General features: G+C 37.9%; 2 protein-coding genes across 2 annotated transcripts; both read right to left on the reverse strand.

Moving 5' to 3' along the window:
* Positions 1-1184: 1184 nt before the first annotated feature.
* On the reverse strand, positions 1185-2778 carry LOC104222207 (uncharacterized). The gene has a single exon (XM_009773401.2). It carries the CDS (start codon positions 2644-2646, stop codon positions 1771-1773), a length of 876 nt encoding a protein of 291 aa, XP_009771703.1. The 5' UTR covers positions 2647-2778; the 3' UTR covers positions 1185-1770.
* Positions 2779-8490: 5712 nt separating this feature from the next.
* LOC104222208 (lipoyl synthase 2, mitochondrial-like) lies at positions 8491-15263 on the reverse strand. The gene is made up of 4 exons (XM_009773402.2): positions 14673-15263; positions 13609-13820; positions 12088-12467; positions 8491-8892 (listed from the first exon to the last, which is right to left on the reverse strand). The coding sequence occupies exons 1-4, from the start codon at positions 15128-15130 to the stop codon at positions 8785-8787; spliced, it is 1158 nt and encodes a 385-aa protein (XP_009771704.1). The 5' UTR covers positions 15131-15263; the 3' UTR covers positions 8491-8784.
* Between the last annotated feature and the right edge of the window lie 469 nt (positions 15264-15732).

A 15732-nucleotide genomic window follows, 5' to 3' on the forward strand; every position in this document is an offset into this window, starting at 1 on the left:
CTTAGTTCCAAGTCGCAACACTTCGTTTAATCGACTAGAATTGTAACAAAATGTGACGCTCATGACAAAGAGCAAACTGGTAGACGGGTCAATGAGGAGAAGTGTTATGTTTATGAAGAAAGATGCGCATATCTTGAACATTTAAATTCAAAGAAAAAGGAAAATAACGTCTTGTATAAGACAAAACACAAATTGACAATGCGCTTAAAGAGACAAATATGTAAGATCTAAGGTCGTATATTGAGTCGGAACGAATAATATGTTACACGGGCTTTTACCAAAGGAATAAATCAATTCTATGATATATCAAAACATACAATACATACTATAAACTTGAAATATAGATGAATGACAAATTTTGATTGTTTTTATACGTAGGTGACTCAAAACTAGTGCATCAATTGATATGCACAATTAACTTCTACTATGGTAAATGCTAGTAACTTTTAAGAAATTATCATGAAAGGGTCTGATTTTTGTTTCTTAAAGCAAGACATGATGTTTTTCTTTTCAAAAAAATATCTTCCTCTTTCCCTTTCGTTCTCTTTTTTTTTTCCTTTCTAATTTCATCTTTCTTATGAGTTATTAATTACTAAAGAATCCTAGAAGAATCTAAGAGGAGGGAATAAGAAAGTAACCCCATTTATTAAACTTGTTTACGAGTTCATTTATGAGGACAACGATGGTAATATAACAAGGTCCTTTTTCGTGTATATAGGTCAAATTGATGTACATAATATTTCGTATTCACGCAGGGTTCAAGAAAAGGCTGCATCTCAAGGGGTATAATGTAGATAGTCTACTCTAATGCAAGCATTAGTGAATGCTTCCACGGTTCGAACTCGTAACTTATAGATCAGACAAATAATTTTATCGTTGCTCCAACGCTCCCCTGTATGTCTAAGCAACAATTGGGGTCAAATGAGCGTAACATAATGTCGACCCATCCTTTTCTTGTCCTTTTTTGCCAACACAAGAAAGGCTGCTGCCTAAATTTTTTCTCCCATGTCACATATCACAAGATTCATACTTATATGAGAGCATGCAGATACATTATTATACCAAATTATAAAAAACATCGAACAAAACAATTTTTCATTTTAACAAGTAACAACACGCATGTTCTTGTAAGCTATAACAAAAATTTAGGGTAGAAACTTCATCCCAAGGAGGGAACAGAAGCTGCACATTCCAACACTACTTTGCCATATTCGCAAATCTCCATTTGGATGACAATCTCAATAAGCTTTCACACACACCAATTCACTTTCTTTTTCACATCCATATGCCCACTTTTGTACTACTGCTCTACGATTGTACTGCTTGGTATAACAACAACATGTCCGGTGGAGAAAATAATGAATACGCAGTTATAAGTCTGGAGAGAATAATGAATACATAATTTTAGCCTTACCTGATATCCATAGAAAAGTTGTTTTCAACAAACACTCGGCTCAAAGCTACTTGGTATAACAACATCCCAAATTAAATATTTATTTTCTGTCCTCATTTTGTCTTCAACACTAAGTAAGTAACATGATACGATTACTCTGGCTTTGATGACTTACAAAACAAGTAAAAATGATCATGACAATAATGAGTAGCTGTAGAACAAAACCAAATATGTCACTCTTGAGAGTAAGATAAAGTTAGTACTACTATTATACTACTACCTTATTCACAAAATCGGATTTTTCCACCCATAGTTTAGCAAAATGACGTCGCTTCTTCAACATGTAGTAACAGCTTATACGACGACGTTTATCTAGTCTACAGGAAAATGAAGCATTCCATAGAAACAAGAGGATTTTCAAGAGACTCGCCGGACTCCGGCGAAACCTCTTCTTTGGGCTTCTCTGCTCTACTATTACTTTCCTCATTCTCGACGTTTCTTGCCAGCGATTGACCACCAAGTTTCTCTTCTTCACGCGCCGCCGGACTTCTGTATCTCACATTCCGACGTTGTTTCACCGGTCCACGTGTAGCCGGAGACTTTGACCGCCGAACCCCATTGTCTATAGGACCTTTTCGGGTCCCATTTGGGGGACCCACATTGCGCCGTTGTGCCGTCATTCCCCTCCCCTGGACTCCCCTTGACGAAGCAGGCGACCTCCTTTTCTCCGGCGACGGTGCCGATCTTCCAGGCTGAGACCGGAAACTTCTCTCTCTAATTCCGGTGATCTCGCCGGAGTTTTGCCTCTTTCTATAAACCCTAATGGGTGACCTCTGGGTTACTTCCCCGTCTTCATCTCTCTTCTCCGTCGCTGTCGTTGTAGAATAGCTCTCAGTGAAGCTACACATCTCAGAAGGCTCTTCAGAAACTTCAGGTTTAATCACAGCCGTTGATTCAAACTTCATATCATCACATGGTTTAACGACCACCGTTGAATCAAACTTCGTTTCGTCACTGGTAGGTTTAACGACAGCCGTTGATTCAATCTTGACTTGTGGAAAGTCAGCTTCTTTGTCGTTGACTAGTGGTACCTTTGGTAGGTGGTGGGATTTGGGAATGGGTGTTTCAGAAAGAACTTCTTTCACAGTTTCTTCCTCTAATGGTGGAGGTTGCGGTGGAGCTCGGTCATCACTGGCGGAACACGGCGGCGGGTTGCGGTGGTGTTTCTTGGAGGAGCTAAAACAGCAGCCCATTTTGGTACACTAAAATGGACACTTCAGTGATAGAAGTTGAATAAAGGCATAGTGGTGTGGTTTTGTCTAGTTTTGAGCAGCTTTAGATAGAACCATGCCAAATATAGAGGCAAAAAATGGTCTCTGTTACTTTCACTTTTCCAGTTTTCTCTCGTATATTACTTTTTGCATATTTCTTATAGATTCTTGAAATTAACAAAAGTTGCATTTACTAATATTTTTAAAAAATAATGTTAAATTGTTAAGGAGTATTTGCATTTATACCCGCTTTTTGGGTCATGTTTTAACTTGTACCCGCTTTGCAAAAAAAATTGCAAGCGTACCCACTTTTTCGCGTAACTTCAGCATACGAGACTGAAGTAGCAAAGGGAATAACGCAAAACTTCAGCATTCTAGTAGACGGGGCCTGAAGTAGCAAGTCTGTTGAAGTTTTTGTTTGTAATTGCTGAACTTAAGCATAGTAGCTAGAGTTTTGTTCTCTATTTGCTGAAGTTTTTGTTTGTAATTGCTGAACTTAAGCATAATAGTTGAAGTTTTGTTCTCTATTTGCTGAAGTTTTTGTTTGTAATTGCACTAAATAAGCTGAAGTTTTTTTGTCCTGAATTCATTAGTTTTGTCATTAAGCTTTTTCAAAAACTTCAGCAGAAGATGCTTAAGTTATTTAGTTCATTTGTAAAAACTTCAACATTAAAATAAGCTGAAGTTTTTTATCCTAGATTCATTAGTTTTGACATAAATCTTTTTCAAAAACTTCAGCAGAAGATGCTGAAGTTATTTAGTTCATTTGTAAAAACTTAAGCACTAAATAAGCTGAAGTTTTTTTGTCCTGAATTTATTAGTTTTGTTATAATCAGACTACTATAAAATAATCAGATTGTCAACGGTATCTAAATCATAAAATTGTGGAAACAATAAACATGAAAAGAACAGAATTATCATGAAAAGAATCACTAAGTGTGACCTTAAACTTCCCGTACGTGAAAATATTCACAAATTATTGTCTATTAACTTACATAATTATTTATAATTTGTTTTTAAATAATCTGATAAACATACTTATGACAATCATCCCGTGAACTGAAGTTTCATAGCAACACCAACAGCAGAAGAAAGAAGAAGAAGAAGAAGAAGAAGAAGAAGAAGAAGAAGAAGAAGAAGAAGAAGAAGAAGAAGAAGAAGAGGAGGAGGAGGAGGAGGAAAAGAAGGAGGAGGAGGAGGAGGAGGACTACTGAAGTTGTTTAAAAAGTGGGTACAAATTAAAACTTTTTTAAAAAAATAGGTCTAAATTAAATGGGAGTGACCAAATAGGGTGCCCGTGCAATTTTTACGGTGTTTCAAAATGAAAATAGTATAGGTTAGGACAAAGAGAAGTTGACTAAGCGACTCTTTCAATGAGGTCACATTATTCTTGTGCTACTTCATTATTAGAAGGTTGCTTACTGATTAATGATATCGTTAAGGTTAATCAGAGTTCAACGGCTATAAATAATTCTATGATATTCTTTTTTCAAAACTCCAGGATTTAGAAACTTTGGAAAATATTTATTCAGTTAAGACCGCTTATACAATGACACTTCACTATTTTCACAATACAGCCATGGTTAAAACTATTGAACCAAATAATATAGAGTATAATGTAAAGAAAATTCTTTAGTTTTAGTCCATTGTATTGTCGAGGCAGGGGCAGGGAAGAGTGTGGGGCGGATGTTGTCAAAGTATTGCTTTGTGCTTTATTGAAGTATGGGGGGCTTGGTTTGAATGGAGAGAGTTTTTGTCCAAAGTGTCATGACCCGCCGCATTATCATGTCATGTAGGTGTCACTTGACATATGTTTTTGCAATATGGAATGGTTACATAAGTTAGGGACAAGATCTTGGTGAAATATTCTATAACTATGGAGAATTTCCTTAGAAAAGTTCTAGATATTTATGCATTTGTAGGAAGGTTCTAGAGAAATATAGAGGTTTTCTTAGGAAAACCTTAGAACCCTATAGAATTGTTAGGAAAGTCCTTAGAAGAATCTAGCTGTGTAGAATATTCTAGAGAAGGAATTTAGTTGTAAATATGAAAGGACTTGTAGAACAATTATTATTTATATACTAGCCCCTATGTGATTAGTATAAATAGGGGGCATTCATTTGTAATTCATCAACCAAGCGAAACAATCAAGTTCTCTCTAATACAAAAGCTTCCTTTGGGAATTCTCATGTGTTCTAACATTTCTTAGCGATCATGAGTGTAGTAGGACTGACTTGGCATAGCAAGAATGCAAGCAAGCTGTGCAAGATCATGAGCAAGCTGTCAAGTGTCGCACGTGTACTTAGTTAACAACTAAGGACGTGACAACGTGGTATCAAAGCAAAGGTTATGACTAAGGAATGTTAGAAAGAATACAAGAGATTGCTAGAAGGAAATTTTGTAGGAACCATGGTCGGAATTACCAAGGGCTTAGTACTTGTAGAAGGGATCAACGCGAAGGTCCCTAAGCGAAAGTTGTATGGTGGTGCACGAGCTGCATGCGAGGTGGAAGACTGGCGGAAGCTAAGGGAGCTCCGACAGAGGCTACAATTCGGGAGTATGTACGCGAGTTCACTAACTTAATGCTACAAATCTCGTCATTATCCGAGGAAGATTTCCTCTTCTACTTCATGGATGAGTTGCAAAATTGGACAAAGCATAAGTTAAGAAGACATCAAATAGCCAACGTGAACAGGGCCATTGGAGTAGCCTAGTCACTTGTTGACTTCAAGATGGAGCCTGCCAAGTCCAAAGAAGGCAACGCCGAGAGGGATGAGGGAGATCATGATGAGGACAATGGGAAATGCATAGCCGAGGTATACAAGGGTAATGGCAAGGGGCCATCCCATAACGGACAAGGGTCCAAGAGAAACGGCAAGGGGCCGAAAAATGGTAGGGAGTACGTGCCTAAGGGAAAGTGCTATTTCTGTGAAGGATCACATCGGGCAAGTGAATGCTTAGAGCTAGGGAAGCTTGCAGCAATGATAGGGAACTTTGCTCAAGCACATAAGGATGACACAAGGGGAACCGCCTGTATTGGAGGGATGCGCTTGGAATCTAAGCCGAAAGTAGGGGATTCCAAAGCCTATCTTGGCACCATGCAAATGGAGCATGGTGGCAGCAAGAAATGTTAGACGGACATAGTTGAAAAGGATGGCGATTTACAAAGTAATGGCATGCTATCAGACTCAGACGATGCACCAAGCAGAGGGTTCAAGTTTGCCAATAAGGCTGGACCACAGAGGGCAACCAAAATAGGGAGTGGAAGCATGTACTCGATGCTTGAGAAGCTACTAGACTTGGTTGAGTTGTGGGAAGATTCAGGCCAAGAGCAAGGAGGAGCATCCGATGGGCGGAGGATCGAAGCCATCATTGCTAGCCGTCCAAAGTACAAATGGCATAAGAAAATAGATAGCCAGTACCTTGTGAAATGGGAAGGAGAACCGCTTCATAGGGCATCATGGCTAATGGACAAAGATCTTCGGCGACGCCAAGGCGAGGTGCGCGCATACGTGTCGATGCTTTGTGCCGAGGGCGACACAAAATTGGGTGGGGGAGAGTGTCATGACCCGCCACATCATCATGCCACGTAGGTGCCACTTGGCATATATTTTTGCCATATGGAATGGTTACATAAGTTAGGGACAAGATCTTGGTGGAATATTCTAGAACTATGGAGAATTTCCTTAGAAAAGTTCTATATATTTATGCATTTGTAGGAAGATTCTAGAGAAATATAGAGGTTTCCTTAGGAAGACCCTAGAACCCTATAGAATTGTTAGGAAAGTCCTTAGAAGAATCTAGCTGTGTAGAATATTCTAGAGAAGGGACTTACTTGTAAATATGAAAGGACTTGTAGAACAATTATTATTTACATACTAGCCCCTAGGTGATTAGTATAAATATGAGGCATTCATTTGTAATTCATCAACCAAGCAAAACAATCAAGTTTTCTCTAATACAAAAGCTTCTTTTGGCAATTCTCATGTGTTCTAACATTTCTTAGCGATCATGAGTGTAGTAGGACTGACTTGGCATAGCAAGAACGCGAGCAAGCTGTGCAAGATCATGAGCAAGTTGTCAAGTGTCGCACGTGTACTTAGTTAACAACTAAGGACGTGGCAAAAGGGAGCAAAAGATTTTGTTGCATAACTGTGACGATGGGAATTGGAGACGGATATATGATTTCTAGAATATGAATGTACCACAAAAAAAGAGAGAAAAAAATATACGTATATTTTTTCGGAAATGATCACTCTTCTCCATAAATTCACGTATACCATAATTTGAGCCTAAATTCGCCTCCGGAATTCATTTCACTGTTTCACCATTGGATTCTTGACTACTGGATTCAATAAGGAAGCCTCTTCATAAAGCAACAAAGGTTAAAGTCCGTAAAGTTTTTAATTGAATAGTGGAAAAGTAGTTAATCATTGTAGGAAATATTAGAAACATAGCTCCATCATAGCAAATAAACATTGCTTTTAGGAATATTGAATAATTAAACTTTTGGACTGATTTGAATGCTAGATTATGAGGGGTCCCTAAATTGGTTTATTTTTTGAGTGATTAATTAGAGCCTAAAACAGCGGTGGTTCACAGATACTGTAACGTATAATTTGATGACCTCAAAAGCAATAAAAAGTTTTCCCAAAGCATTATCCCACGAGGATTATCTGTCCCTCCGTTGGGATATACTACAAGGTCCACAATTCCCCACACTGTTCACAGCCTAAAGCATTTGTGCTTTTTTTGAATGCTCATTCCGACATTCCATTTGCCAACTCCTCAATTCAATTGGGCTCCATTGACAACCACAAAAGAAAATTAACATACAAAAACAAACAAATAAATGATTGAAACGCCAAAAAGGTTGAATTGGCCAAATGAAGAAAAAGAAAGATTGGAAATTGATTGCAAAAACATTACACTTTGACGAGAAACGATAACTATAGTCTTCATAAATCACTACAGTTTAGAACCTAATTATCATAAAACACTACAGTTTATAATTTTCATAAATCACAACAATTTAGAACCTATATTGTATACAAAGGATAAAATATATATCGACTGTATTCGCTCGCACAACGAATACAACCTAAGCGACATACAGAAAAATAGAATGCTCTCGTTGGAAGTAGTCGAACTCAAAACCTCCCTTACTAAGGGCGCACTCTAACCAACTTAGCTAAAAAAGCTTGTTGCTTTCTTGTTTCAGATAAAAAATGATTGATCTCTTGTTTCAGTACTACAAATGGATATGCTATAAAATTCAAATATAGCTACGAATGATAACTTTTTTAAAGTATAGCTACGAACAATAAATACAATGTATATGTTTGTTGTGTCGCGTAATTTTTCCTATATTTATTGGCAATTACAAATTTCCACATCAATTATTTCCTCCATAAGAACTCAAGAGCTAAACAGTAAACTTGTCGCTAAAACGTACATAGCATGGAAATCACGTTTGTTCAGGAATGACAAGACAACTTTTGTCTACACAAGCTACCAAATAGTTATGCATGATTCAAGGCCAAAAAATAAGAAATCTTCTTTGAAAAAATGAGCACCACCGACAAATTTCAACCAAATAGAACTGTAGCCAAATCCAGAAAGTTTCTGTAGATAAGACATTTTAACTTCCCTGTCAAGCTTTATGATACTTATGATTGACAATGTAAAATCAACATTCGCTGCCACTTTGAATGCCTCGAGACTTCAAGGGTATTGCAAACAACAACAACAAACTCAGTGTAATTCCATAAATACTTTACCCCTACCTTGAGAAAGCAGAGAGGTTGTTTCCGATAAATTCTCAGCTCAAGGAAGATTTCAAGGATATTGCTATTGAAAGAATAATTACACTAGGTTAATGTACAACTGCATGAGATTATTTGACGTAATAGCAGCTTACACGAGGCAAATGTTATAGCCCATTAGACTCTGAATACCTACATCTTTTTTTAGCTCTTTTCTCCCTTTTGAGGAAACATGGCTAAAGGAAGCAAGAGTCAAATGGCTACCCAAGCGTTTCAATCTCAAAAAATGTTGTGAGAGCATCAAATTTGCGCCCGTGCAAAGAGATGCAATATATCATCTGAAGATAAGAAGCTACTACGGTGAGGATGCTGCACGATCAGATTCTATCATGGATTTAATATAGAATTCCCCAGCCTTGTACGAGGACCTAACCATGGGGCCAGAAGCCACATATCGGAATCCCTGCAGAAACACAGGAAAGCACATGTTAACAGCATTCAAACATATTGGTGCTGCCTTTGATTTAAAAAAATACAGTGAAGAAGCAATATTTCAAGCTTCAAATTCAATCATGTCACGAAAAAATAAAGCAATTCCAACTACACCTTGCTAGATGATGCCGTTCATATGTAAGAAAATTAACCAACCCATTGCATATTCTGAGCAAGAAGGCCACATATGTAATTCTCAGATAATCTGTTACCTGTAAGACTAGTTTAAATACTTGATACTCGGAATTGACTCGATTCGCTAATGAGTTGGTTTAAACCAAAATTGGAAATCAAATTTATCTCAATTTATCTAGCGTAAAACCAAACAAATATTTTATATTATACCCCATATATCCCTGTTTATAGTCGAATGAACCAAACATCTACCAATAAAAGTATATCCACTAAATAATCCTCTCATATTTAATCCCTGTATTATAAATCCCCGTCAATATAATCCCGGTATAACTTGTTCACCAACCAAACAACCCCTTTTTTTTTTTTGAATTGGTAACTATTGTATATATTATAAAAATCAGTACATAGGTTGCACTGAAAACCAAATTTACATAGAGAGAATTTATAGATATTCTAATTTGAGACCTAGCAGGATCCTAGTATGTCTATGATTGTCAATGTATCTTCTGTGTACATCTGTTTGCACCAAAAACAAAATAGAAGAATACAATTGAGTTTGATCTTCTGCAGTGAATTGCTTCTATCTTCAAAACATCTAGTATTCCTTTCCCTCCAGACTGTCCACCAAATACATGCCGGAACAGTCCTCCATCTATCTCTACTTGTTGCTTCAGCTCCAGCTTCTTCCCAGCTATAGATGACATCTTTAATCCTGTATGGCATTGACCATGATATACCCCTAAGACTAATAAAGATTTTCCATAGTTGGTCTGTAACCTTGCAGTGTAGGAACAGATGGTTGACCGTTTCTGCATTTTCCCCACACAGAAAACATCTTGAACACAGAGAAATTCCCCTTTTTATGAGATTATCCTGGGTTAAAACCGCCTCCTTTGTTAGTAGCCAAGTAAAGCATGCTACCTTGTATGGAATCTTTGTTTTCCATATATGTTTCCAAGGCCATGTGTCTACCTGTTGATTATCATGATTCAAAATCTTATATGCATCCTTCACTCGGTAAATCCCTTTGTTGTACCTCTTCCACCATATTGAATCCAAACCTTCCTGTAGTCCTGTAAATGCTTCCAGCTCTTTGTAGAGGTCAGTTAATCTTGTTATCTCCCAGTCATTCAGCTGTCTTCTTAGAGCTATTTCCCATCCATGACAACTCCTCATATCAGCGACTGTCTTATGCTGGTTTTGTACTAAACCGAACATATCTGGGTATCTTTCCTTTAAGCTTCCCATTCCTAGCCAGTTATCATTCCAAAATGATGTGTTCCTTCCGTTGTTCACTCTTATGGAGGAGTGATTCTTCATTATTGGCCAAAGTTCTCTGATTGATTTCCACACACTTACTCCATATGATGTACTGACTTTTTTTGACACCCAGTTGTTTTCTTCACCATACTTGGCTTTGATCACTTTGGCCCATAAAGATTGGGGTTCTTTAGAGTACTTCCATAACCATTTAATTCTAAGAGCCTTGCTTTGATTCTTCAAATTCCTTATCCCTAATCCACCTTGTTTTTTATCCATTGTTGTTGTCTTCCAATTGACTAAATGGAAGACCTTTTTCTCCTTATTGCCTTGCCAGAGGAATGTTCTTCGGAGTTTGTCCAATCTCTGTAAAATGCCTGATGGAATTGGGAACAAAGACATCATGTAAGTAGGTAGAGAGTCTAATACTGAGTTGATTAGAACTAGCCTACCCCCCAATGATAGGTACTGCGATTTCCATCTTGACAACTTCTTCTCACACTTTTCTATGACTGAATTCCAGATTTCTTTTGATTTGGATCTTGCACCAAGAGGCATACCAAACAACCCCTTAGGACTTCACACATTAAATGAATGGCAATGATCTGGCAAGATCAGACCTTTTCACTCATAAAATCTTCAGAAAGCCAAGAGGCAAATATAATACCTCACTCGATGAATAGAGAGAATCCCATTCAAAACTAAAGCCATTGAACCCTCACCGGTGCAAGTACGGAGTAACCATAATGTGCCTCCTCAAAGGAAGGCAAAATCACAGCATGATCCGCAGATGTTCACAACCCCTCTCAGACCATCCATTCTGATCCCAATTGTCTGGTCTTGGAAGGCATAAACCAAGCTTTTCTTCCTTTGCATCCCAACTGCGCATAAGCTATGATGTCTAGTGGCAGGTCACATATGGTTTTGCCATACATGCACTCATGTAGAAGACCAACTAACCCACCACAACTGTTAACTTAAAGAGATAACACACAAATACATCCCGTCCCTTCTGATAATTTTATAATCAAGAAAATCAGGATATCCCTCTTCCATAACTTGGAGCTGAACATCAAAGGTAAAGGTAAAAAGAGAAAATATGCTTACCTTTTATTGATATTAGAGAATTAAATGGAGAACTACAGAGACATCTCATGTTACGCTGTTAGAAAAAGGCTTCATTGTTGCTTGGATCAGTATGAGGCTCTAATGAAAGAGGTTCTCAGAATTAACCTAATTTTTGCATATCACGCCTCTCTTCTTTTCTTTACTTTATACGGTTAACTACAAAATCCTTCCTCCTTTTCTCGTAAATGAAAACCCAAGAGCTCCAGATTGCTCCCTTTGCATACTCACAAGTAAGTTGTCTGAACATTAAAAATGAAATAGAAAGAGTGCAAGGACAGCAGAAAACAGAAAAGTCTGAGTAATGAGCTAGATAACATATGTAAAGAAAAAAACAAAAAGGACTTCGAGGATTTGCTATTACTCAATATTGTACAATAAATGGCAAAGAAATCAATTACGATGATGATACTCCTTCAGCCTTCAGCTAATTTATTTGTCTTGCTTTACAATCGAAGTTGAACCTTTTCAATAGTAGCAAACTTACAATCTCCATACCTTAAAACAGATCAAAAATTGAGATATATATTTTCTTAGCCGTGATATAATATCTTCATCTTAAGTAGTATATAATATATTAACCACTCAGTAACACGATATGCAGGAAGACATTGGATAACACAAAAAGGAGGCATAGACTAACCATTTGCATGCCGAGAACTCGATAATTCTCAAAGGCTTCGGGAGTTATGTATTCAGAAACAGGCATGTGACGCTTTGATGGTCTCATGTACTGACCAAATGTCATTACATCAACACCTGTCGCACGCACCTTTTCCATTGTTTTAACAACTTGTTCAGGAGTTTCCCCACAGCCCAACATTATTGAAGTCTTTGTCAATGTACCGGCAGGGGCATAGTCCTTGGCCATCTTTAGAACGTCCATGGACTGCTTGAAGTTAGCACGATGATCTCGTACTACACTCTGAAGCTCTTCGACGGTTTCAATGTTGTGAGCAAAAACATCTAATCCAGATTTTGCAACTTTCTCTACACATCCAGGGTCTCCTCGAAAATCTGGCGCTGCAGGATGAAATCAGATAATGTCACGGCCTTTTTATTTAGGTATTGCTTAACTGACGAGAAAATTGAAAAAAAAAGGGACAAAAGTTAAAGTTCGATAATTTGTACTATGTATTTAGTTAGTTAGACGATAGCAGGAAAAGCACAAACGCTGTCTATAAACCAGATCCTTTATTAGCTATAGGACTTCAAAAAAAATTTGTGACCACCAGCTCTTCTCATTTCAAAAATATTGTTTTTCCACTCAAACACAACATGTAATCCTTTTTTTATTTGAGATGGAACATGTAATACCCTTTTTTTATTTTGATAAATTTAGTTGCTCACATTTGCCAGCTTGATAAAGTCAGTTGCTTCACATTGTCCTAGTAGACACATTTTTCAATAACTTCTGTGACACTTCAAACCGACCTTAGACCACTTCTAGAATTTCGGAATAGCTACAACAAGGTATAGATGCTTTTGCAGGTGTACTTATAACTTATAAGTCAAAAATTGTACATCAAAAGAAAGTAATACCTTCAATCATGTCTCACAAATAGAATATCTAGATTCTCAAAAACATCACGCCAAACAAAATATGTGAGTTTCATACTTCAGAAAGAGTCATTATTTCAGCTTGTTGTGCTCTGTTGGGGGCATTAATTTGTCATGGGTACAAGAAAAGGATAAATATTGCCAGGCTACCAGCTGAAGATTCAGCCACTCATACAGCCAAGGTCCACTAACAACCAGCTGAAGATAATCAAATCAAAGCAAATCTAATTGATGGCACAGGGAAGGGAAGGGGAAGAGGGAGTAAGAGCCAAAGAGGATGAAGTACAGGAACTGAAGAACATGTATGGATGACAAGAAGTTTCACTTCTTATTACGACGCTAGATGCGCAATGGTTGTTCAGTCGCTGCAACAACAAAATAAGGAGCACAGCTTATTTGTGCAAACCAGATTGTTGCCGTTTATCAACCTAACAGCAGTAACTTTGTTGAAATTTTGTAAAGACTGTCTTACACATCAGATCAAGTCATCAAACACAAAGGTAAACGAGCAAACAAAGTATGAAACCGTGTAAATGTTCGACGTTTTGGGGGTTTAGGTCAGGGTAGAAAGTTTAGAAGGCATGTAAAAAAAAGGAGCACTTACTAAGTGCTTCTATGAGCATATTTGGCTTCAATGCCTTCAACTTTTGCACTGTCTCAGTGAAATGACCGCTTCCTTGATCAGGTAAATCATCACGGTCAACACTGGTAAGTACAACGTAATCTAAACCCCACGAGGCAATGGCCTCAGCTACATTGGCAGGTTCATTTGGATCAGGAGGAGGTGGAGTGCGTGATGTCTTCACATTGCAGAATCTGAAATTTCAAAGGGCAGAAATTAGTCAATGATTGTTCACATGGATCAAAACTCTTGTTATCTGTCCCTAAAGCAAATTTAAATCCCATCTACTTTAAGAGATCTCCTCTAACCTTCCCAACAACCAACAGTGCACATACACTAAAACAGGTTCGCTGAGAGGAAAAAAGATAAGCCTTGAAAAAAACAAAAAAGAAACCTTCTGGTTTCTCATCCCTTTCTTACAGAAGCCCATCAAAAGCCCACTACACTCCTAGCAACATGGCTGTGAAAGTCTAAACTAGCTTTCAATCCATTATTGTTATATCTTCAGCTCCTTAAGACTATCAACAAATAATATTTTCACATGTCAACTCATTTCCATCATTCAGCTCATTTAGCATTATTCATATAGACAGTAGTGTCTAGGGGACTAGGTAAAGCGTTCCCATGTTATCTACTTTGTTGAACACATTAACAAAGATATCCTGTTCAGTTCCTTTCTCACCACAGAAACATAAATAAAGTGGCAAAGAGATAAATCCAATCATGCTTACATCTTCCTACAGCATCCCGAAACAAGAAAAATGTTTCCATTTGTTCCAAGTATCAATTGCCAGGAAAAGAATTTGTTTTAGAAGAACTGATCTTTCTCTTTTACAATAAGAAAGAAAACAATCTTTTTTTATGTGATAAGGAAAAAAACAATCTTTTCCCATAGCACAGATTCCCTAAGCACGGAATATGCGATCATGTACAACAATAATCCAAATTAATATCAATCAATCAATCAACTGTAACTCAATCCAAAACTAATTAGATTCAGCAATAAATCAAAATGCCTAAAAAAAATTCAAAGAAATGTACATGACCTGCAACCACGGGTACAAGTGTCACCGAGAATCATAATGGTAGCGGTAGCAGTACCAGTTTCACCACCGGACCAACACTCTCCCAAATTAGGGCATTTAGCCTCCTCACACACAGTGTGAAGTTTCAATTCCCTCAATTTCTTCTTGATGTGCGTGTATTTCTCTCCTCCAGGTATGGCTTCCTTCATCCATTTCGGTTTTGGAAGAGGCTTCTTCTTCGTGCCTACCTCAACCGAGTACTCTTTATCCGACTGGAGCCTAATGAAGTCCGATAGCGTCGGTGATTCCGCCGCTAGCCGGTGGCGGAGTCCCTCGAGGGTTTGAGCGTATTGAGGTGGGGATGCTGGTGTAGCAATGGAATAAGAGAAGAATTGAGGTAAGAGATAGTGGTGGTGGTGGTGGTGATTTTGACGGGATTTGAGTGATCGGAAAACGAGGGATGTGAAACGGGAATTCATTTTCCGGCGGATTTGGATGTGCTATTGGTGCCGGAGAGAGAGGGGAGAGGGAAGTAGGAAAATAGGATTTTAATTTCCGGGCGGGATTGGATGGATGGAAAGGCGCGGGGCCTACACATGGGTGAGCTGGGTCCCACCCATCAATCTCTAGTAATGCAAGCACAACCTGTTGTATGTGTATGCTAAAATTTAGGTATTCATACCAGCGTATCTTGACTAATTTTTATTTCACTCACATGGATATAACCCCCACTTCCATGTAAGTAACCCCACTTCCAACCGAGAGGTTGTGAGTTCGAGTCTCCCCAAGAGCAAGGTGGGAAGTTCTTGGAGGGAAGGATGCCGGAGGTCTATTTGGAAATAGTCTCTCTACCCTAGGGTAGGGGTAAGGTCTGCGTACACACTACCCTCCCAGACCCCACTAAGTGGGATTATACTGGGTTGTTGTTGTTGTTGTTGTCACATGGATATAGGTATGGATTAATACTAACCACCAAAATTTAGGTAGATAAAAAAATTACTTAATAGAATACAAAATTTGGTAAAAATATATATTGAATGGCTAAATTTTGAAACAAAAAGTAGGAAGTACAAATTTTAGT

Source organism: Nicotiana sylvestris, chromosome 7 (assembly GCF_000393655.2).
Source record: "Nicotiana sylvestris chromosome 7, ASM39365v2, whole genome shotgun sequence".
Classification (NCBI taxonomy): Eukaryota; Viridiplantae; Streptophyta; class Magnoliopsida; order Solanales; family Solanaceae; genus Nicotiana; species Nicotiana sylvestris.

Excerpts from the sequence above, each read along its gene's own strand:
- LOC104222207 (XM_009773401.2), bottom strand. The coding sequence starts at position 2,646 with ATGGGCTGCTGTTTTAGCTCCTCCAAGAAACACCACCGCAACCCGCCG.
- LOC104222208 (XM_009773402.2), bottom strand. The coding sequence starts at position 15,130 with ATGAATTCCCGTTTCACATCCCTCGTTTTCCGATCACTCAAATCCCGT. Across the intron at positions 12,468-13,608 it reads TATGCTCATAGAAGCACTTA|CGCCAGATTTTCGAGGAGAC; the intron begins GTAAGTGCTCCT and ends TTCATCCTGCAG. Across the intron at positions 8,893-12,087 it reads GAGTTCTCGGCATGCAAATG|GGATTCCGATATGTGGCTTC; the intron begins GTTAGTCTATGC and ends GTGTTTCTGCAG.